The following is a 24,858-nucleotide window of genomic DNA, read 5'->3' as shown; positions in this document are numbered from 1 at the left end:
ACTCCTCCCTCCCATCCTCCCCTCTCATCTTCCCTCTCAATCCTATCTCCACTCTCATTCTCACTTCCATTCTTCTTTTTTTGTCCTCTACACTCAAGCACAAAAAATAAGAAATAAAAACTAAAATTGAAATGGTTATCAAACAGGTCTTTAATTTTGCCTTACACTATATGAAATTTGAGCCATTATTTTTGGGCTGTTATTGTTTCTTATGAGTATTATTATTAGAACAATATTCTAGTATATTATGTTGTCAAATTATTTTGTTAGCGAATCTCTTGAATTCTTTAAATGTAGCCTAAGTAAGGCAGAATTTCTAAGTAGGTAGGTCATTTTTTAAAACATAAATTTGTCCATTATGTTGAACCCATTCTCGTGAAGGCTTTGTTCGTTTCCTAAGTCAGTGTGATTAATAGGAACATATTCCTACTTCTCATATATTTTGGAAAATGTCTAATGGATCAAGTGGGAGAAACACAAGACAAGTGCGACACAGACACAGGGCTAAGGCCCAAATTGAAAGTAAGGCCCTTGAAGAATTAAGGAAAATGGGCTTCCAAATATATACCCAAAAACTAATTTAAAATGTACACCAATAGCATATTTACGTATTAATAATGGGTATGGAAAGAAATAGAATGATTTCTATTCCCGATTTTGTCTGCGTTTACTTGCAATCAGGAATGAAAAAAAAAAGTGGGTCCCGCCTCAAAATCCGTAATCACATCCCCTCAAAACTAAGTATTAGATCAACTAGAGGGGGATAGTTGATACAATTCTCATTCCTGTTTTCCCTTCGTAACTTCCAAAAATACCCTCACCACTTTATTATAATTCCAAAACATCCAAAACCCTAAAATAATACACGCCAAGAACTTTATCATAATTTCACGCCAAGAACTTCCAAAAATGATTTCCTTCCTATTCCTATTTGCCTACCCTATCTATCGACATTATCATTAAACTGAGCTCTTATTGTTCATCTTGTTCAGCATATTGATTCCTGATGTTTACACCGCCTTACTGGTTTGCTACAGGATTAGTTTGGTCTCCTTAGCAAATTTGAGAATTATATATGTGCAGTGGTGAAAATGTGCAGGGCATTTTAGTAATCAAATTAATTTAGATTCTGATTCATGAAAATTAGTAAACAATAACAATGAGAATCAACCCCATTCATTTGTTAATTCCATATATTTAGTAAACAACTTAATGGGAATGATTTTTCCCATATCGATTCAGTACTTCCCCGATTCCTAAATTCTCTGATTCCTTACTTTCTCCATTACTAATACGTAAACATGCCCCAAAAGGATAAATTAATACACCCAGCTCAAAATTCCAATTCTGCCCTCACTAACTTTATTACTTCTTCTATTTGACAAAAAAAAAAAAAAAAAAAAACTTTAATACATCTATAAAAAATTCAGAAAAAAAAATGAATCCAAGTTTCTCTTATCTTAAACTCTGTTGTTGTTAAGGATCGCTTTCTAATGGTGGTCTATCTGTTCATGATCAAGATATCTTAATTGTTTTATTTTTGAGTTCCATCACGAATATATACGTCCATCTATTCATGATGAGGAGATCTTTTTAACTGTTTTCTTCTTTTGGGGTAACATTGTTTCAAGATCCATCACAAAATTACTATATATATATATATAGAGAGTTTTCATTGAGAGATTTCTTAAATAAACTTATATTTATATAATAAGTATAGTGTTTTGAACAAAACAAAGATATGGTAGTAACATCGGCAAACAACTCAGACACGGAATTTAGCCACCCGCAGTGATTGAGCGGCAACTTTCCTCCCTTGGCCCCCAATTATCACCCGAATTCGAGCCACATGAGATGGTATCTTTCAACAAACCCACCCCATGTATATTACTCTCCTCTCCCTTCCCAGCGTTTGACCCAAAAAAGCATCAGCAAACAACTTAAAATTAGAGACAGATACTTTTTTGGCCTTTACATATGAAAATATACCATGACAAAATCATGTACCGACATAATAACACGACACGAAAGAATAATTAATTGTTTGGGTCCAGCATTATTGGTTTGGTAACGGATTGACACGATACTGTACGATTATTAACAAGTTGAGTCCATGTTCACTGCAAATACAGGACCATCATCATCATCATCATCATCATCAAGTCATTTCTCAACTATTTTTTACAGTATTTCCCCCAAAACAGGACCATGCTGACTTTGAGAACTCAAAACACTTCTCTGAACTCAATGTCTCCTAACTGGAAATCCCTCTTCTTCCTCCTCCTTCTACAACTCTTCAAATTATGCTTCAGCAAATCCCAGCCATTCACATCATCATCATCAAATTCAGACCTTCAATTCCCATGCAAGCCACCCCACTACAGCTCCTACCCTTTTTGCAATACCTCCCTCCCAATCACAACCAGAGCTCAGTCCCTAATTTCCCTCCTTACCCTCCGAGAAAAAATCCAACAGCTCTCAAACAATGCCTCTGCAATTCCAAGACTTGGCATCCCACCCTATGAATGGTGGTCTGAGTCACTCCATGGCATAGCCACCAATGGCCCTGGTGTCTCCTTCAATGGCACCATCCCTTCAGCCACAAGCTTCCCACAAGTGATTGTCACTGCAGCTGCTTTCAATAGGACTCTCTGGTCCTTAATTGGGTCTGCTATAGCTGTTGAGGCTAGATCAATGTACAATTTGGGGCAAGCTGGGCTGACATTTTGGGCACCCAATATCAATATCTTCAGGGACCCAAGATGGGGCAGAGGTCAAGAGACCCCTGGGGAGGACCCCATGGTTGCTTCTGCTTATGCAATTGAGTTTGTGAACGGTTTCCAAGGTGGGAATTGGGGAATTAGACATGATGGGTTTGGAGAGAGGAGAGTTTTGGAAGGTCATGATGGTGGGAGTGATGATGGTCTAATGCTCTCTGCTTGTTGCAAGCATTTCACTGCTTATGATTTGGAGTTGTGGGGGAATTTCAGTAGATATAGCTTCAATGCTGTGGTAAGACTTTCTTTAACTTTCGGATTGTCATGGAATTTTAGCCAATTTCAATTTCAGTCGGGTTTTACTATGTTTTAGCTTGTGCAAAATCAGTTTTGTCTATATCTGCAAAATTATTCTGGAGGTATCTCTTTCCATTACTGGTGGAAAAATTTAAAGAGATTTTGAAGTGGAGATCAAACAAAAAGAAGATATCCAATTCTCATACCATGGAAACCAGCAGCAACATTGAAGCAAACATTTTGGATAAAAATTTGCAATAAAAGGACCTTCTGGAATTTGGAGTCTAATTAATTTTTGTGTACTAGGTTTCAGAACAAGATTTGGAGGATACGTATCAGCCACCTTTTCGTAGTTGTATACAACAAGGTAAAGCTAGCTGCTTAATGTGTTCTTACAATGCAGTAAATGGGGTTCCTGCTTGTGCACAGAAGGATCTCTTGGACAAAGCTCGGAATGAGTGGGGCTTCAAAGGGTAAGAAGTTTCTTCTTGCTCTATATTTGAATAGAAGTTGGAAATAATAGATATTTCAGACAGTATATATATTAACACATCATCCCTTGTGGGTTAACGACAGATATATCACCTCAGACTGCGATGCTGTGGCCACAGTCTATGAGTATCAGCATTACACAAAAAGCTCTGAAGATGCAGTTGCTGATGTTCTTAAAGCAGGTCTTATGATTGTTTCTTCCATTATACTTGTCTGTTGTTTTCTTTTTGCAATGACCATTGACAACAAATATGTGGATTATTTTTCTTAAAAAGTTATAATTGAATTAGTTATTTGTAGGGATGGATATTAATTGTGGTACATTCTTGCTTCGACATACTCTATCGACGATCAAAAAAGGGAAGGTGCAAGAGGAAGACATAGACAAGGCTCTTCTCAATCTTTTCTCAGTTCAACTCCGCCTTGGGCTGTTTGATGGGGATCCCAGAAATGGGCAATTTGGTAGTTTGGGACCTAACGACGTCTGTACATCAGAGCACAAGACTTTGGCACTTGAGGCGACAAGGCAGGGAATTGTGCTTCTTAAAAATGATAAGAAGTTTTTGCCTTTAGAAAAGGGTGTTGATTTTTCCTTGGCTGTTATTGGTCCATTGGCAAACAATGCAAGTTTGCTGGGTGGGGGTTACACAGGTATGATTTGCTACATGAATTACTAGTGTGCAGTATCACATAAAGCTTCTCGGATTATTAATAGATCTTCAGTTATTGAAGATTCCTCAGGCTTTGATACCTGGTAGAGTCATCATAGGTAGAAATAATATGTACTTGTGGACTATTGTTGGCAATTTGATCATGAAAATTGGGTATCTATGAGCCAACAACATTCTTTACTCAATCTTGAATGTCATCCACTTTGAAAAGAATAACATTTCTACTCTGGCTTCCAAATCTTTTTTCCTTTTTTCAAGTTTTCCTGACATTTCACATTAAACTAAAGGGTTTGCTTTGGTTGTATAGGGATTCCCTGCAGCTCAAAGGGTCTCTTTGAGGGTCTTCAAGAGTACACAAAAAGAGCATTGTATGCAGCTGGTTGCCTTGATGTACCATGTAAGTCTCGTGCTGGGTTCCGAGAAGCAATTCATACTGTCAAGATGGCTGATTTTGTTGTTATAGTTGTTGGTCTTGATTTGACGCAAGAAAGAGAAGATCATGACCGAGTTAGTCTTCTCTTACCCGGTAAACAAATGGCCCTTGTATCTTCTGTGGCAGCTGCAAGTAAAGAACCAGTGATTCTAGTTCTTACTGGTGGTGGACCACTTGATGTAACATTTGCCAAAGAAGACCCGCGAATCGCAAGCATTCTTTGGATTGGGTACCCTGGGGAATCTGGCGGGAGAGCACTAGCAGAAGTCCTCTTTGGAGATTTCAATCCGGGTAGGTTATTGGAAAACATGAGTTTCCTATTATGGAGTTTATGTTTTGCATGAAATGAAATCACCTCTATTTATTGTACTACTCTTGGATGGAGTCACTTCCTGAAATATAATCATAAAGATGAAATTTAAACATGACATGGAAAGAGGGACTCATCACAAATGCTGTGAGTTCTGTTTTGTGCAAGTGCTCATCAGATTATTTTATTTCTGCTAGGCATCCAAACACATACACTTCAATTTTCAAAGGCAAAATTTAACATGATTGCTTGATATGATTATAAATAGGTGGAAGGCTACCTATGACTTGGTATCCTGAGTCATTCACCAATATACCGATGAATGATATGAACATGAGGGCCGATCCTTCTCAAGGTTATCCGGGAAGAACCTACCGATTTTACACAGGGAGCAGGCTGTATGGATTTGGAGATGGCTTAAGCTACAGTAAGTTCACTTACAACATCGTATCAGCGCCAAAAAAGTTAAGGTTATCAAGACCTCTTAAGGTTGATTCCAGCAGAAACATACTACACCAAGCAGGAGATACACTTGATTATTTGCACATTGATGAGGTGACATCTTGTGATTCCTTGAGATTTTTTGTTGAAATCACTGTGACGAATATAGGAGACATGGATGGAGGCCATACTGTGATGTTGTTCTCCAGAATGACAAAAGTTGTCAAGGGTGCTCCAAAACAACAGCTGATTGGATTTAACCGTGTGCATACTGGTTCGTACAAATCTACTGCAACAAGCATTCTAGTTGATCCTTGCACACATTTTAGCTTTGCAAATGATTATGGGGAATGGATATTGCCACTGGGTGATCATAGGTTAATGGTAGGAGATATAGAACACACTGTCTCAATTGAAATTAATTGATGCTATTTATGTCAAACAGGTGACACGATTGTTGAAGCACATGTATCATTCATTTTGTTTTACAGAAATTAAAGTTTTCGGAACGTATTGATCTCTGATACTGCTAAATATCCATAAAATACAGTCAGTAGCTAAATGTATATTTTGAATTTAGAAAAAAACTTTATGCTAACGTGAATTTTCTAGATAAGATTCAGATATGAAATTGAACTTTTCTCCATGGCTGTGTGACAGATGCTTTGTCACTGGGCTATAAGCATGTCATTTTTTGTATATTATTATTTAATAATTCAAAAGCCATTAATAAGAATTGAGACGGAAATTCTTAAATGAAAATGAAGACCCCTCAACTAATGGAGTTGGTAGAATGATGCAATTTGGAGGATATAAGGTCATAAAATAAAAGGTTGCCCACAAGAAGCCTGTGGATTAGTCAGTTAGTTTAGTAAGTGTTGCTTTGGGATGAAGGCTGCAGCAATGACCCCAGTTAATAAATTAATAATCATTTCGAAAAATATGTCTTTGCTCACCTATTAGAAAAGAAATGCTTACACATTACTCAACTTGGCTATTCAATTTCAAAGTGTGAATTGCCAGAGCATAAACTTAACCTAGTAACCCACGAACTTAACAAAGTGATTTTTCCAAAATCAGATAAATTTTTGTAAGTGATGATGATAACACTACGTGACATGCCGATAATATAATATAACATGCGATTAACGACATGCAGGTCCTTTATGTTTTTTTCTTACATTATTGGTCCTTTATGTTACACCTCACACATCAATTTGGTCCACACCTTGAGATTCTATTAAAATTTATGTTAAATTTCTGACTTGGTATGTATGTGATGTCCACATATCCAATGAAATAATACCACATGGATCTAAATAAAGAATATATATTTAAAATAGTTTAAGATTTAAAATCTAAAAACATTTGAAAACTAAAAAAAAGAGAAAAAAAACTACTACTCCCCTTCTTCCCCTTCTCTCTCTCTCTCTCTCTCTCTCTCTCTCTCTCTCTCTCTCTCTCTCTCTCTCTCTCTCTCTCTCCCCACCCACCACAGACCTCCCCATCCACCCACCCCCCCTCCCTGATTCAACCCCACTGCCCCAAATCAACCCCACAAAATCGCCCACCCCCCCTTTCTTAGCACTGCCGCTGCCACTAGAAAGATTGCTTGTTTAAATTGAATGGTTTCAAACTCCACAAATTGTAGAAAAATATATTTGGCTTGAATGAATATTACATTAATAACATAGAAATATATACACGAGTTTTCCTTGTACAATAAGGAATCCTACAATCTAGGAATTCCATCTAAGGGAAGGATTGGATATATGAATCAATTACAAATTTCTTTCCTATCTAAAATACATTTACTTTCTAATACTCCCCCTTAAGTTGGAGAGTGAATGTCAAGAATGCCCAACTTGCGTAACATAACTGAAAACTTCTCCTTGCCCAAAGGTTTCGTAAATGTATCAGCTAGTTGTTGTAAAGAATTCACATGCCATGTAGAAACAGTACCATCAAGTATTTTGTCACGAATAAAATGACAATCCATCTCAATATGTCGTGTTCTCTCATGAAAGACTAGATTTGCTGCTATATGTAATGCCGCCCGATTATCACAATACATACGAGATGCTCCCGAAGATGGCAAGTGCAAATCTTGCAACAGAAAACTTAACCAAGTAATCTCACAACAGGTGCTAGTCATGGCCCTATATTTGGCTTCTGCAGAGGACAATGAAACTGTCCTTTGTCTCTTTGTTTGCCAGGAAATCAATGAATTACCCAAGAATACACAATATCCAATAGTTGAACAGCGGGTTATGGCACAACCCTCCCAATCCGAATCACAATAAGCAATTAAATCTAGCTTGTATTCAGACTGAAAAAGCAAACCTTGACCCGGAGTAGACTTGAGATATCGAACAACCCAAAGAGCGGCATCCATGTGAGGTAATCGTGGCTGGTGCATGATACGGCTTAGGACATGTACCGAATAGGTGATATCTGGTCGGGTAATAGTTAGATAAAGCAGTCGTCCCACCAATCGTCTGTATTTTTCAGGATCTTTGAGTAGTTCACCTTTGTCAAAAAGGTTGGCTTCCTCCATTGGAAAGTCAATTGGTCGGGCACTTAAGAACCCATAATCTTTGAGTATCTCAAGTGCTTATTTTCTTTGTGAAACATAAATGCCTTTCTTGGATCGGGAGACTTCAATACCCAAAAAATATTTCAAATCGCCTAAGTTTTTGATATGGAAACAGGTGTGTAGAAAACTTTTGAGAATATTAATGGCATCAATATCATTTCCTGTAATTAGAATATCATCAACATAAATTAATAATGCTATAAAAGACTTGCCATCTTTGCGGGTGAAGAGAGAATAATCAGCTTTTGATTGGATAAAACCAGCAGCAAGGATGGCTTCAGTAAACTTGGCAAACCACTGTCGAGAAGCCTGTTTGAGTCCATAAAGAGATTTGTGGAGGCAACACACGAGATTCTCCCTCTGTTGCCGAAGATCGGGAGGAGGAGACATATAGATTTCCTCATGTAAATCACCATGAAGAAATGCATTATGAACATCAAGTTGATGGATAATGCAGTGCTGACTGGCGGCGACAGCCAAAAGGCAACGAATTGTGATCATCTTGGCAGTGGAAGAAAAAGTTTCATGATAATCCAGGCCCTCTATTTGAGTAAAACCTTTGGCAACAAGACGGGCTTTGTACAGCTCGACAGAACCATCAGCACAGCGTTTGATCTTGTACACCCGCTTGCAGTCAGTGGGAAATTTACCAGGAGGCAAATGAGTAAGGGTCCAAGTGTGATTGTCAGCAAGAGCAACAAGTTCGGAGTCCATAGCCTCATGCCAGCGAGGATCGCTGTTGGTCTTTGCAAAAGAGGAAGGTTCTACACTTCAACTGATGGAGTGAACAAAACAAAGATGTTTGTGCGAGTACCGATGGTAAGAAATAAAATTACAGAGGGGAAAACGAGTACCTGGTAGTGGACCTGTTGGCGAAGACGAGGAATGATGTGGGGGCAGAATCACTTGTGAGCAAACGAAGTCCTTGAGGTGTGTGAGGGGTTGCTTGGGACGAGAGGAGATACTGGTGGGCTGAGCTTTGTCAGGTGCGGGCTGGGTAAGGGGTACATCAGCAGGAAGTGGTGCTTGGATGCTGGCGGAAAGAGTTGGCTCCGTTGAAAGAGGGAGATCAAGAATGGGTTGATTGAGGAGGTCTAAGCCCGGGGCAGGGCTGATGGCGGATGGAGAAGAAGGAGAAGGGCCGTAGTTCAAAGGGAATGGGTCCGGGCCAGTGAAGGGCAATAAGGGGAGGGAGGGTCCGGTGGTATGTGGTCGTGTGGGTGTGTCGGGGCTGGAAAAAGGGAATTTGTCTTCCAGGAAGAGAATGTCGCGGTTAGTGAAAATTTTATGGGTTTCAAAGTCATGGAGTTTGTAAGCTTTCTGGCCAATGGTATAGCCAATAATGGGCTCAAGGAGCGAATTTGGAGCTTGGATGAACATAGGTGGCATAGGCAAGGCAATCGAAAACTTTTATATGGTGGTAAGAGGGTGCTTTGTGGTAGAGAATGTCAAAAGGGGTTTTGTTGTTAAGGAGAGATGTAGGGAAGCGATTGATGAGGTAAGCGGCAGTAAGAACACATTCCCCCTAAAATTTTATGGGCAAATTAGATTGAAAACGAAGGGCTTGTGCAGTTTCAAGGAGATGGCTGTGTTTGCGTTTGACAACTCCATTTTGTTGGGGTGTGTAAACATAAGAGTGTTGATAAATTATCCCATGGCCAGAAAAGAAATTGCGCATGGAGAAAAATTCTCCTCCATTGTCAACACGGATTTGTTGAACTTTGAGATGAAATTGTGTGTCAACATAGGCAAAAAAGGTTTTGAGGAGGTCTTGTGTTTCATGTTTATGTTTCATAAGGAAAACCCAAGTAAAACGAGAAAAATCATCAATTACGGATAAAAAATAATAAGCCCCCAATAAGAGAGGGATGTTTATTATGACCCCAAATGTCACAACATAAAAGAGAAAAAGGTCTAGAAGTTGAAATAGAACTAAGTCCAAAAGGTTAGCAAGTTTGTTTCGCCAACAGACAAATATCACAAACATGACGTGAATCAAGGGAGCAATTTAAAGAGGTACTAGCTAAGAATTGCAAACGGGCTGGGGAAAGGTGTCCTAACCGGCGGTGCCAAAGGTCAGTGGAGGCGGTGATAAGGTGACAGGAAGATGGACAGTCATTGGAGGTGGTGGAGGCGAGCGCCACTAGGTAGTAAACATCTCCTCGTCGCTTACCCACACCAATCGTCGTCTTCGAAACCAAGTCCTGCAAAATAACCCAAGAAGGAAAAAAAATTACAGAACAACGTAACCCATATGTAATTTTACCAATGGATAAAAGATTAATGTTGAAACTAGGAACACATAAAACATCTTTCAATTGTATATGGGAATTTAATGAAACTACTCCTGTCAAAGTGATCGGAGCCTCGTCTCCACTAGGCAAGGAAACGAAAGGTGAATGAGTGGTGGGAGTGCTGTTCGTCAATAATTGAGAAGAACATATGATGTGATCTGTCGCGCTGCTGTCAATGTTCCATGGACAATGAGAGGAAACGATGGGTGACAAACCTTGAGAAAAAGAACTGGCATAAGCAACATGTGCTTGCAGGTTGGAAGGAGAGGAACTGGATGTCTCGGCCATCACGGACATGATTTGTTGATATTGGCTGTTGGATAAGTGGGGCATCACGGACTGAATATCTTGGAGAGTTGGGGCATGGGCGGTGACTTGGTGGGCAGCAGAGGAGGCATGGGAACGGTGGCCGTTGCCGTCGGTGCTGTTGGTGTTGTGCCGACTGCTGTTGTTGTTGTTATTGTGGTTGCGGCGTGGAATAGGCTTCTAGCCATAGCGGGGGTGACCGGGTGGGTACCCATGAAGTTGGTAACAGGTATCTCGGGTATGGTGATCATAGTTGCAATGGGTGCAGTGGAGTGGAGGTGGATCTCTTCCTGGACGGGAGCGAGAATCATGACGAACGGCCATTCTGCAGTCTACTTATCTGGAGTACGTGTGGAGCCAATTCTTGTTGTTTCTCTTCCTGTGAGATGAAGGAATATGCTTGTCAAGCCTACGAGAGAGGTTTCATCAACAAAATCTGGCCACGGATGGCACTATAGGATTCAGGTAGTCTCATGAGAAACTACATAAGTCTATTAGTTTCGTTCTGTGCGCCGCATGTGCAAGATGTGGCCTCACTGAAGGATGCCAACTCATCCCAAAACCCCTTTAATTTGGTGTAATATGTAGCAATAGAAAGCTGTCATTGGGTGAGAGAAACAATCTCACGGTTGATTTGAAAGAGACGAGGGACATTGTTTTGAGAAAAACGCTCGCGAAGGTCATCCCAAATTTCGTGAGCGGTGGATAAGTAAATGACGCTGTCAGCAACATCTGGTTCTAGAGAAGTCAAAAGCCACGACACCACCATGTCGTTGCATCACTGCCATGCCGCAGAATCAAGAGGGTGCTTATCTGCCTTTGGTTTCTTGATGGATCCATCTATGAACCCAATTTTATTTTTAGCACTAAGAAGGTCCTCATCGAGCAAGACCAGGTGTTGTAGTTGTCGCCATTGAGTTTCTTTGAAACAAGAACCAACCCGGGGTGGTTTGAGTGGTTGAGAAAAAGAGGGTCAGCAGCTTCATTGCCACCCTTTGCGGAGGAGCTGCCGTCACCCATGTGTGAGAGACGAGAGAAGGAAAAATGCTAGGTTTTTTGAAACCTACTCTGATACCATGTAGAAAAATATATTTGGCTTGAATGAATATTTCATTAATAACATAGAAATATATACACGAGTTTTCCTTATACAATAAGGAATCCTACAATCTAGGAATTCCATCTAAGGGAAGGATTGGATGTATGAATCAATTACACATTTCTTTCCTATCTAAAATACATTTACCTTCTAACACAAATCGACTGCTTCATCTTTTTCTTTTTGGTTTTTAAATTTTATGGTAAGGAAAAGGAGTAGAAGGAGCCATCGCTGTTGTTGGGGGTATGGGGAGAGTGCGGTGGCGGTGTGGGGTGCGAGGGTTTGTGGTGAGGTGGGTAACTTTATGTGTGGGTATGGGGGATTTGAGAGAGAGAGAGAGAGAGAGAGAGAGAGAGAGAGAGAGAGAGAAGCAGCAAAGGTGGTGGTTGAGCGTTGTGGAATGGGTCTCATTGACATCGAAGGTGGTGGGTTGTGGTGAATGGTGATGGAGATGTCTCTGGGTTAGCTTTTTTGGTGGAGCCGTGTACTAGGTTAGCTTGAGAGAGATGAGAGAGAATTTTTTAAAATTAATAGTTTTTATTTAATGTTAAAAGCTTTATTAATATTTTAAGCTATTTTTTAGTTTCTAAAACATTTAAATATATTTTTCAAAAAAAAAAACCTTTAAATATATATTGTTTGATTCACATGGCATGCCAAGTCAGTAATTTAACAGAATGGAATGGGTCTCATTGACATCGAAGGTGGTGGGTTGTGGTGAATGGTGATGGAGATGTCTCTGGGTTAGCTTTTTTGGTGGAGCCGTGTACTAGGTTAGCTTGAGAGAGAGGAGAGAGAATTTTTAAAAATTAATAGTTTTTATTTAATGTTAAAAGCTTTATTAATATTTTAAGCTATTTTTTAGTTTCTAAAACATTTAAATATATTTTTCAAAAAAAAAAACCTTTAAATATATATTGTTTAATTCACATGGCATGCCAAGTCAGTAATTTAACAGAAATTTTAATAAAATGTTACGATATAACTAAATTGATGTGTGAAGTATAACATAAAAGACCAATAATGTCAACAACAACAAAAAAGCATAAAAAACTAAAAATAATAATTTCACAATGATAAAAACACTATTAATAAATACACACGTACTATAACATAAATACATCATATGGATGGAGAGATAGAACCTATTCCTCTTAAAAGCAAATCTCTTTTAAATTTCAATACGCGTGGCCGAAAGCAGAATAGCAAACCGCGTAGGCACTTTGACAACCATAAACAAGTAAACTACTGAGAGCGTGACATGTCAAAATAACCTTAACAAAAAAGCAGGATTTTTCTAGGGGAATAAACGGTATTCATTCCAATTGGGTCATTTCACATCATATATTCCTTTAAATTCAGATTAAAATATTTCTTTCACATTCTTTCCCTCATCAAATCAAATAAAGCCTGCCCTATAATATAGCATATCGGAATATGTGGTATAAAGGCCATGGGGTATTTTCACATATGGACTACTTCTGGAGGAATTGTTAAAGTTGATATCTTGATGTACATTATTCTCTCATTTTCTAACATGTTTTTTTATATAAAAGATTTAGTTGTTGTTTTGCGTTGTATTACAATTTTGATTTCATAAAGGTACAAAAGAAATGAATCTTTTTTGTTTTTTATACAAGCGATAGTGAGTAACGATATATATATATACAGTCCCGATCTCTTGGACCACAGGAGTCCAAGAGATTGTGGTCACTCACCGTTGGATATTAATCCAATGGTTCAAAATGATATATATAAATGCAATATGACATAAATGATTATTATCCGATTCAAGTCATAAATGAGTGAACCGTTGAATTTACATCCAACAGTGAGTGACCATAAATCTCTTGGACTACAGGGGTCCAAGAGATCAGGACTATATATATATATATATATATATATATATATTGTTAAAACAAAGTTTAGGAGGAGATTGGCTATTCTTACCACCAGCGTCAGGGCAGACCCATAATCTCCAGTCGAAAGGACTTATGCGTGGTAGTCAACTACCAATTACCATCCGTATGGATTTATCTAGGTAATTACAAATCGCACACCAATAAGAACTGCTGGCAGCGGGACTCGAAAACTTGTAAAGTTACACAATATATAAATACCTTACCAACTGAACTAACTCTCGTTAACAAACATATTTGGATATGTTTTTTCATACTCTAAAACTTCATCTATGATGAAGTGATTAAGAGTAGTATCCTGTATTTATCATCTTGAGGTTTCAAAATGGTAATTAATAGATGGTAAATTGGTTTCTAGGCATGCCTTGCGAATTGAATGGTGAAATGAAAGGTTGGAGCGAAAATCTTATCCAATGATAATTTTATCAAGGTTGATTTCCACAATTGCCGCCCCCAGGTCCACTTTAGTTGGAGCAGGATCACTTTCATTATTTTTCTTCCTCCAAATATATTTTCTCTCTAAAAAGAATTTGCAAGAAAAATGGATATCTTTTGATTTGGGCACTCCACTGTGTTCTTGATGGCCATATATAATTGATGAGAATTGACACGTCAACAGTTGAATATCTAGGTGTCTTCTGACAGGACTTCACGAGTCCACGTGAGACATGTTCTTGTTGTTATCCACACCATACGTTAACAAAGAAGAAAATACCAAGCTTGAGAGGAATTGACTTCCGTTGCACTGTAACAAAGAAGAAAAAGAAGACGTGGAGTGGACTAGTGGTTTGCCTTCCTCTTTATCACCCACCTGGCCTGGGTTTGAATTCAAAACTCCCCCCTCTTTAGAATAGAATATCGTTGTAACTCTAAATTAAAATATATATATAATAATTTCAAAGTATAAATTAGTTTTAAAATATAATTAAGTATAAACAGTAATGATAAAGGACTTGTAATTTAAATGGTTACAAATATTTACATATGCAACTGAGGTTCTAAATTCTAGATCCTATGTAACAGAGCAACTAAGCCCATGCACCCCCAATATATTTGTGGCTCTTTGTAAAGTGTTGGAACATGTAATGAATCACAACTAAGGGTTCCTTTGATAACCATTTCAATTTTAGTTTTTTTATTTCAATTTTTTGTGCTATAGTATAAAGAAAAAATAGGAAAATGTGAGAATGAGAGTCAGTGGCGGACCTATGCAGGCGCAAGGAGGTGCACCTGCACCTCCAGTCGCCGGAAAACTCCATTAGAGCTGCTGGAGTTGCACCTCTGCTTCAGACTAGAGATGCACACAACCTGCTCGACGAAATGCGCAAACCAACTGTGCTGCGTTGCTGCTGCTGTGCACTATATATGCGCAGCGCGTGCGCTTGTTTTCTTTTAAAACAAAGCCTAGCCAAAACTACGTCGTTTTGGACCAAGGTTTTTTGAAACCAAGAAAAACAAAGGAAAAGAAAGGGAAACTACTGGGCCATTTCGTGGGCTTTTCAAAGGGCTTCTATAATTCCTTACTTAATTGGGTTTTAATTGGGAGTTCTTTTTATTCGATTGGGTTTTAGGAATTCCTTATTTAAGTGGGATTGTGAATTCTCTTTATAAAGGACCAATTTAACATTACCCAATTTCATCAAAGTGTGTGTGCATCACAAGTATTGTAGGTTAATTGTAATGTTATTTTTTTAATTAATTATGAATAACATTAGTATTGTTTAAATTATAAGGATGTTTAGTTGTCTTTTATTTTATTTTATTTTGAGCTCTTAACTTTTAAAAATTGCACATCCGCTGAAAAATTCTTGGCTCCGCCGCTGATGAGAGTGAAGATGAGATTGAGAGGGAAGATGAGAATGGAGGAAGGGAGGGAGGAGTAATAAAAGTGAAAACCAAAACTAAAAACTGAAATATATTTGAAATGGTTTTCATTAAGTTTTTGTTTTCACTTTTGTTAGTCCTTCTTCCTATCCTCCCCTCATCATCATCACTTCCATTCTCGCTCTCATTTTCCTCTCTCTAGGCTCTCTAACACAAAAAATAATAACTAAAAACTAAAATTAAAATAGTTATCAAATGGGTCCTAAATTATTCACATCCCTAATCCCTCTTAAAATTAGTTTCTAGTTTTATTTTCTTCGACAAGAAAAAATAAAAAAGCTTTATACCTCAGTTAAATTAATGTTACTAGTTTCTTTGTACACACTCACCGAACATGACATGAGAGCTTACACCAATGAATTTTTTTTCAAATATAGATATTAAGAACTTTTCATCAATTCTGGTGACTTATTTGATACGAATTCGATCAAAATTACTCATTTTATACAATTCTGATAAAAAAAATTAGACAAAGTTTCCCGTATATAGCTAAAGGAAAATACTTTCATATCAACTTCTATATTTCTGTCAATGATAATATAACATGTATGTATAAATTTTTCTTTTACATTTTTAATGAATGAGTTTTATATATATGTCAAACCGTGATTTGTAAAAAAGAATACCTCTAATATTGATAACTAAAACAAACAAAAGAGAGAGAAAAGCAGGGTGCCCGAATCAAATCCTGTGGGTTGTAAAGAAAAGAAAGGAGAGGTGAGGCAGGAATGTTAAGTGGGTGGAAAAGAAAGTAAAGTGCATCAAAAGTGATGCATGCAATTTTATGAATATATGTGTTCATATTTAATTGGTTTGAAACCAGAACCTTCTAAATATCAGTATAAAAACCAGAACCTTCCCCATCTGCTCTTCCTCATAACCCTCTCAGAGTTCTCCATCCCCTCAAATCCGTCCTTCGTTTCAGTCCAAAAACTTGTCCGCGTTTCATTAGCAGAGATGAACGAACCAAAGTATGGTTATCCCTACGCTGCTCAAGGTCAAGGAGGTATTATTTATCTCTAATTAAAATTAATTAACTTATAGCTATGTGTGGTATTTTTCTCTGGGTTTTTCTTGTTCTTAATTTGTGGCCGATCATCATCAGTTAAGTATTTTAGTTTGAGAACATGGATTAATTATCTGATTAATAAATTATTTTAGTTTGAAGATATTAAGCTTCTGTATATAATATATGTTACTGTGTGCTCATAGGATTCTTGGTTGAGAACTCAAAGTTGTCTCACCAATAAACCAAGTCCCTTTTCATTATTACGTTTCCCTGTTTTGGATTTTTAGAAGAAGTACCTATTACTTAACCTTTTTTTTAAAATAAAAAAATAAAAAAATATTTTTCTTTTATTTTGTAATTTAATTTTAAATTATTTGTTGGCCAATCTTGTAGGTTATTACCAAGGCCCTCCAGTAATGGCACCTCCACAGTATGCTGCTCCACCACCCAGGAGAGAACCAGGATTCCTTGAGGGATGGTAAACTTCCTCATCCATCTCTATGCATCTGCCATCTCTGTCATTTTTACAGTTAGAAAATTAATTTTCAAAGTTTGGATTTGTTGACAGTCTTGCTGCTCTGTGTTGCTGCTGCCTTATTGACGAGTGTTGCTGCGATCCCTCCGTCCTCTTTTTCTTTTAGAATATATAATGTATCCTTCAATAATTCCGCTCCTATTGTAATGTTTGAAGGTGATCTTGTTGGATCATTTTAATTTATTTAGGTTTTAGGGTTGATTTATGTACAAGACTTCTAGTTGTTTCTATTCTGCGCTGTATGTGACATAATCTCTCACTCACGCTTATCCAAAATAGTTATCTTCTTCAGAGTCAAAATTCCAATTCAGCCAAAAGGAAATATAAATTTAATTGGGTAAATTACTCAAATGGTCCTTAAACTTATATCTGATTTATATTTTGATCCCTCAATTAAATTATTCATTCAAATGGTCTATCAATTTTATATTATTCATTATAGTGGTTCTTTTGTCTAATTTTTTTGTTAAATTTAAACTAATTTTAGGGTAAATAATGACTAATTTGCCTTTATATTTAACGAAATATTGACAGAATGTAACAGTATGACCAATTGAGTGAATAATATAGAGTTGATGAACTATTTGAATGAATAATTTAATTGAGAAACTAAAATGTAAGTCGAGTATAAATTTGAGGACCATTTGAGTAATTTATTCAAATTTAATTTTATATTCAGTATATTTATACATGCATGTGGCATATTTCGTCCCTTACACGGCACCTTATACCGGCAAACCTTGCAAGTCCTGCAAGATTTCTCAACTTTCTGGAGTTAATACCCAGCAATTGATATTCCTTCATTGGTGCATAACTGGAGAAGGTAGATGGAAAAATTCAAAACCAAACTTTGGGCTAGAATTTGGAAATTGGAATGATGCAGGTGATGACGACGGTTGAGTCCCCACATTTTGAATTTTGAATCAAAAGCTGAGGAGGAGATGGGGTTGGTCCCGTTGTCCTCCAAGATCTTCAAAACTGTGGGGCATGAAAAGAAGAAAGGGTTGCTTTTGGAAAGAAATCAGAGTCAACACAAATTGATCCTTTTTTTTTAACGTCAATTTAAAACTCTTTCAAACATCTGAGGTGCTACTCCCTCCTTCCATTTAAAAAAACTATTTTTAAACAATAATTTATTTATAATAGCTTCTTCGTCAGTGAGGTATAACTTACGTAGGAATGGCAGAAATTCCCGCCAGGTCTTCAACTCTAATGAGGTAGATTTCAGGATAAAATGGGAATCGGGTATGTGGATTTTCGAATTTTAAAATTCCCTGTTAGGTATGGGTCGGGGATGGTATTGGCATCCCAGTCTCCGAATCTGGTCTGATAAATAAATATATAATTATAATATAATATGCTGTTATCCTAGCCCAATTCCTCATTCCTCCTAGCGCCGCAACCTCTTTGTTGGTCCTATTCATGTGACTATTAGAGAGTTGAAGGCCCTGAGCTCAATGGAAGCATACCTACTGAAAATGGTGGGGCCTTTTCATTTAAGGAGTTGGGATTCACACACGAATCCAAATTCCATTAAAACATTTTGGATACTTGTTATTGAGAACTAATTTGCACAGAAAACTTGGATTCATGTTTTGTTTTCTGGATATTTATCTTTGATGTGTGGATGATCCACACAATCCTATGTCCTTAAGTTACGGTTCCATATATACAAAGTTTCAGGACTTGGTAGAGCAAATATAACTCGACCATATTGTAGATTGCGGGTCAACGAGAATGGGGAGAAGATGGACCTATAGTATAGGAGGAGGCAACAACATGTTGATTCGGGGATTCGAGGCAAGTTTGGGGGATAGTTCCCTGATGGGGGTGAGAAAGGGGACTCTCCGAAAATTCTTATAGGGGACGACGCTGGGGATTGGAAGAGGAAAGGGGATGGTATTGCCATACCTGGCTCCTGTCTGGTTCGTTGCTATCTCTAAGCTCAGTTGGTTGAGCTCTTCCACTTCCATTTATGTGGGTAGAAATTCAAAAACTCTAGACACCTAATAAATATTTGTGCAAACACCATCTCCCAATCGCTTGTATTAAAATATAAAAATAAAAACTTGTTCAGAATAGATTTTTGTATGTAAGACCATCTCTAACCCAAGGGTAGAAACTCAAAATTTGAGTTTTGAGCCCAAAATTAATCTCCAACCCATGTATTTTAGGGGGTGAAAATTTAAAATTGGTGGAATTTAGGGCGGAATTTCAGAAGTTTTGCCTGAACGAATAATTTGTGTGGAGCCCAAATCCTTGTTTTGCAGCACACATAAAGAGGAAAAAGAGGCGGGCTTGGCGTGGCAACAAAGCTGTCCCCCTTGCATTCTTATTGTGCGACAAGTGGCAGCTTATGGACAAAGAGCCATTGCAATCAAATGGCCCAATTTGAAAGCTGAATTTTTATTATTATTATTATTTTTTTATAAGGCAAACTTGTTTTTTTTATTTATTTAAAAAAAGTCAAATTCTATTATGTTTTGAAATTTTAATTTTTTAAGGTTAAAATGTTCAGAAAATTAGATCACGAATGTTGAAATAAAAATAATTTTAAAAAAAACTAACAAAAAAAGAGAGTAGGGGTTATTCATTCTTAAACAATTTAATAAAGTTGCAGACTCAAATTATAAGTCTGCAAGGTTGGAGGAAAATAAAATTTGAACCATAAAATATATGAATAGTTGTATTTTAGAAGATAGAAATTTGAGTTTAGTCCCGACATGATTGGATATGTTCTAAAAATTTGAGTTTGTTTTCTTTATTTTTGGTTGGGTCGGAAAGGATTGAGTCTTTATAACAGCCTTTTGCTTGTCAAACCCTTATTGGACTCATTTCTTCGGTACACAACAGAGCCAGAGGCCCAATAAAACAACTAAACAAGTAACCCAGGCTTACTTGTTAGGTTTGTCATTAGTTGGGGAAGGGATTTGTTATCTCTTGAGGGCACGTCCTTTGTAATGTAAGCCTCTGTATCGCATAATTTTGGGGCATGTCCCTTGCCAAAGTATACATCCCCATATTCACATCTCACCATTAGAGAGAACTCAATTTACACTTTTCGGAGATATAAACAAAATGTAAAAATGATTTTACACCCTTAATTTTACATCTCCTCACTGAGATGCCCTCACTATAACATAGTGGAAGTATATACTTACTCATATTGGGTTAATTTTGTTTAAAGCCTCCATTTATGTGTACTTAGTCGTACCATATATAATCAATATTTATTTATCAATAAAGAAATAATCCTAATTTTCATAAAAAACATAGAACCTTGAAAGTCTTTCAAAAAATGGAGGAAATAACATGTTAATTGCTACGTATTTTAAAGGAGGCACATGTAAAGAGTTTGTAGTTCGAGTGATTAAGAGCGTTTACCTTTGCAACTAAGATTCCTATGTTCGATTCCTCTCTTCTTCTTTTTTTTTCTTTTTTTTTTTATCGTGTGTATTTTTTTGGAAAAAATAAATTTGAATTTTCCCCTTCAAACTAAATTTTTTCTTACCTGCAACCCATAACCTTATATTTCTATAAATAAAACATGATTTTTATAAGTAAAACCTTAGGATCCAACTCATTAAGTTACCTAATCAAGCTTAAAATATGATTTATTGTACTTTTCAAATTCCAAACGTACCCCTAATTACATTTTAGGCTTAAATAAAAAAATGGTCCTTGTGTTTTATCACATTGGCCAATTTAGTCATTATGTTTTCAATTTGGGCAATTCGGCCTTTATGTTTAGTATTATTAGCCAATATATTATACATTAAATTTTTTTAAAAAAATTTAAATATAAATTAAAAAAAACATAACTATTTGAATACAATTCAAAGTTAAACAAATAAGAGCAAGACTAAAAAAAACTAAAAAAATAAAAAAAAGAAAGACCCCAACTCGCCACCACCACCTTCAATCCCACCCACCAGCCACCATTCACCACCCTTCTCTCTTATCTCTTTCTCCCAACAACAACCCACCACCCCAACTCCGATCCACCTGGCGGATCCATTAAGGCGAAGGAGGTGCAGCTGCACCTCCCTTCGCCGAAAAACCATTGTAGGTGCTTGAAACTGCCCATTTGCTCAACTGGTGTACAGATTACCTTATTTGCATTTTCAACATTTAAGTAAATGTCTTTGTCCTTTTACTTTAATTTATTTTTACATTACTCCATTTACTTAAGTTTACAATGTAAATAAGGAAGTACCCGCCATTTGGATTCAAATAAAAATACTAGAAAATCAAATTCCTACCAAATCAAAATATGAAAAATCGGTTTTAGTGCAAAATACGATTTAGGCTAAAAATGATGGCTCATTAAGTCAATATATACTTCATACTAAAATCCCATAAAATCAAGTTTTCTTATTTGATTTGTAAGGAATAAAAGCCGCCAAAAATTATCTTGAGAAAATGATTATTCCGAAAAACCATTTTTCATACTCAATTTTGCACCTCCGCTAAAAAATTTCTGAGTCCGCCACTGACTATATATATATATATATATATATATATCTCTCTCTCTCTCTCTCTCTCTCAATCCTTACCTTCATGTTTTTGAATGTTTCAGTAGGTAGTGCCTTGTGGGGTTTTCCTTGTATTAGATTTTGGTTTTGTTTGTTCCTTTCCCGCTTGGTCTTGCCCCTCCGCTCATCATTCTCCTTCCCACCTCTCCATTTGCTAGGCAACACCCTCCCGTCCCCGACAACATGTATATATTTCAATATTTTTAGATTAATTTAAAAAAGTTGTATTGGTTTTTAAAAGACACAAAGATGTTTATTACGTGTATTTAACAACAAATTTAACAGAATTGACAACATTGACTAACAGTCCTAAACACTAGGACCGAATTGGCCAAATTGAAAACACATGGACTAAATTGACCAATGTGGTAAAACACATGGTATGTTATATGAGGTGAATTCAGTAAGAATGCTGCTATTTCCACCAAGCTGTCCTATTTTCTTATTTTTAAAATTTTAAAGACTAATTTACCCATTCATAAAATGATTTCTAAGGCCTCGTTTGGTTCACATAACGAATTTGAGGGGAAATAATTTCTCATGTCATTTCCCAAGGGATGAAAAATGGAAGATTCCTTTCCCATGTTTGGTAATGCTGGGAAAGTAACCTAGAGATATCACTTTATTTCCTTTTCCATGTTTGTTTTGAGTTGGAATGGAAAACAAAATTTGTATAAATTTTCAATTATAACCATATTAAATCAAATAAAAAAATAATACATTTAATGATATATTGTAATTCTAAATTGTTAATGGGGACAAAATGGTCTTGAAAAATGTTTATTTAGTATTGGCTCATTTTCCCAAGCTTTCCAATGAGGAGGGAAAACAAAACCTAAGTTGGGAGGATGGCTTCACTTTCCCCCCAACTTTCTCATGGGCCAGGCAATGATTTCTCATACCTGAACTTACTAAACATGGGAAAACAATTGATTTTCCATCTCCAAGTCTCCTTTCCCATGAACCAAACGGGGCCTAAGGACTATCTAATTTTTTGACAATATTCACTTTTAATAACTAAAAAAAAAAAACTAAAATTATTTCGTAAAAACAAAACCAAAAACCCAAGAGCCACCAAAGCTCGTCCACCCCAACCTGACTTGTCAGCCATCCCACCGGCCAGCGGCAACCCCCTCCCCTTGTGTTGTCGACAAATCCTCATTTCCTATCATCTCTCTCTATCTCTCTGTCTCTTTGTCTCTCTGTTTCTCTGTCTCTGTCTCTTTAGAGCATCTCTATGAGAGTCTCCAAATTTTGGCCAAATTCTAGCTAAAATAACTAGAAAGCTATTATAACAAACCACTTAAAAGGTGTTTCCTCCAACAATGTTCTCTATTTTGGCTAATATGAAATATTTTATTATTATTATTTTCTCTTTCTCTTTTTCCCTCTTTCTCTTACAAATCAAATTTAATTTTTTTTAAAAAAGTAAAACCCCAACCCCATCAACCTCCCAAATGTCTCTATATCTCTCTCCCTTTTTCTCTCTCCTCCTAGCCAAATTCTCTCTCCTATTGAAGATATGGAAAGATTACAAAATATATTGTACATTATTTGTTACCTTGTATAGGAATAGTCAACTTCTCTGTTAAGGCTTGTACAAATTAGTGCCTTTAACTTAGGATTTAAATTACCTTCCTTAGGTAGTCTTATTGGCCATATATATTGGTCTTCTTCTGTATTGCAAAGATATAACAAATATACGAGATATTATTTTTACATGGTATCAGAGCTTGTATTGATCCATTAAAAATTTTCATTCTTCCTACGTTTTTTTTTCAACCATGTCTGACACTGCCTCCACTGCTTCTTCCAAATCTAATGGGAAGAAATCAGTTAATAAGGACACGCCGCTGTCCACAGAATATGCGGCTTCTTCTCCCCTTTATTTACATCATTCTGATAACCCTGGTGTGATTCTTGTTACACAGCTGCTGCTTGGTGACAATTATCCTACATGGTCTCGTGCCATGAGGATGGCTCTTGACGCCAAAAACAAACTTGGGTTCATTGATGGCAGTATTGCCAAACCTGAGGATGCTTCAACCAAATTTCATCAATGGACCAGGTGTAATAGCATGGTTCTATCTTGGATTGTTAACGCTTTCTCTCCCGAGATATCCAATAGTGTTATCTATACCGCTACAGCACGCGAAGTTTGGGACGATCTCCGTGAACGTTTTTCTCAAAAGAATGCTCCTAGGATTTTTGAGATTCGTAGCGCCATTGCCAATCATACACAAGGTAACTCATCCATAGCCTCTTATTATACTATTTTGAAAGGTTATTGGGATGAGTTATCTTCATATATTTCGTTAACCTCTTGCACTTGTGGAGCCTCTCAAACTAGCATGAATCACATTCAAGAAGAGCATCTCATGCAATTTTTGGCTGGGTTGAACGAATCTTATTTTGGGGTTCGTAGTAATATGCTTCTTCAGGATCCTTTGCCCACTGTCAATCGTGCCTACTCCTTACTCTTACAAGATGAACGCCAACGTTCTCTTCAACCTGTAATCACAACATCTCTCGATCAATCTGCCATGGCGGCTAATCGACCGCAGTCTCATAAACCATTTTATCATTGCAAATTTTGTGATACCGACGGTCACTCAGAATCTCGTTGTCGCAAAAATCCTGCCAGCAAAAATTATATGTTTTGCACATTTTGTGATACAGCAGGGCATACACAGTCTCATTGCAAAAAGAAGAATGGTACTGCCAAGACCAATTCTTCTTCCTCACATACTACCTCTACTGGTTCTTTTGTCGCAGCAACCACTAGCACTCCAGCTGCACCAACTCTAACTCATGCACAATACAATCAATTGATTGCCATGTTGCCATCCGGTAAAAATAATTCTATGGCTAATGTTGCAGGTAACCCATTATGTTTTCATTCTTCATTCAATCTCAGTTCTTGGATAATTGATTCCGGCGCCACCGATCACATGGTTTCTAGTTCTAATATGTTAGACAACATGACCACTCTTCATACTGCTCCTATTAAATTACCTACTGGACAAACATCTAATATTACTCATATTGGCTCTTCCAAACCCTTACCCTCTTTACCTTTACATAATGTCTTATTGGTACCTGATTTTCATTTTAATCTTCTCTCCGTTAGCAAACTCACTAAGCTACTTAATTGTTTTATTACCTTTTATTCTGATCATTGTGTTTTGCAGGACCTGAGTTCGAAGAGGGAGATTGGTAAGGGATTGGAACGTGGTGGTCTTTATTATTTGGCTCCTGATGTACCCTCTATTGCTAATTCCGCTGTTGCTTCCCCGAGTTTCAATCTATGGCACTGGTGC

At 37.0% G+C, this 24,858-nt stretch overlaps 3 protein-coding genes across 3 annotated transcripts; all 3 read left to right on the top strand.

Moving 5' to 3' along the window:
• The first annotated feature begins 2,120 nt into the window (after window positions 1-2,120).
• Window positions 2,121-5,917, top strand: LOC117631931 (probable beta-D-xylosidase 6). Its single transcript, XM_034365271.1, has 6 exons — window positions 2,121-3,012; window positions 3,321-3,487; window positions 3,591-3,688; window positions 3,807-4,157; window positions 4,485-4,901; window positions 5,189-5,917. Exons 1-6 carry the CDS (start codon window positions 2,209-2,211, stop codon window positions 5,785-5,787), a joined length of 2,436 nt encoding a protein of 811 aa, XP_034221162.1. The 5' UTR covers window positions 2,121-2,208; the 3' UTR covers window positions 5,788-5,917.
• A 10,272-nt stretch (window positions 5,918-16,189) lies between these two features.
• LOC117631775 lies at window positions 16,190-17,296 on the top strand. The gene is made up of 3 exons (XM_034365073.1): window positions 16,190-16,465; window positions 16,862-16,946; window positions 17,037-17,296. The coding sequence occupies exons 1-3, from the start codon at window positions 16,234-16,236 to the stop codon at window positions 17,107-17,109; spliced, it is 390 nt and encodes a 129-aa protein (XP_034220964.1). The 5' UTR covers window positions 16,190-16,233; the 3' UTR covers window positions 17,110-17,296.
• Window positions 17,297-23,769: 6,473 nt separating this feature from the next.
• Window positions 23,770-24,841, top strand: LOC117632598. Its single transcript, XM_034366125.1, has 2 exons — window positions 23,770-24,418; window positions 24,730-24,841. The coding sequence occupies exons 1-2, from the start codon at window positions 23,890-23,892 to the stop codon at window positions 24,756-24,758; spliced, it is 558 nt and encodes a 185-aa protein (XP_034222016.1). The 5' UTR covers window positions 23,770-23,889; the 3' UTR covers window positions 24,759-24,841.
• The last annotated feature ends 17 nt before the right edge of the window (window positions 24,842-24,858 follow it).

The sequence above is a fragment of the Prunus dulcis genome, chromosome 6 (genome assembly GCF_902201215.1).
Source record: "Prunus dulcis chromosome 6, ALMONDv2, whole genome shotgun sequence".
In the NCBI taxonomy this organism is placed as follows: Eukaryota; Viridiplantae; Streptophyta; class Magnoliopsida; order Rosales; family Rosaceae; genus Prunus; species Prunus dulcis.
This window is presented reverse-complemented; position numbering and strand designations above follow the sequence as displayed.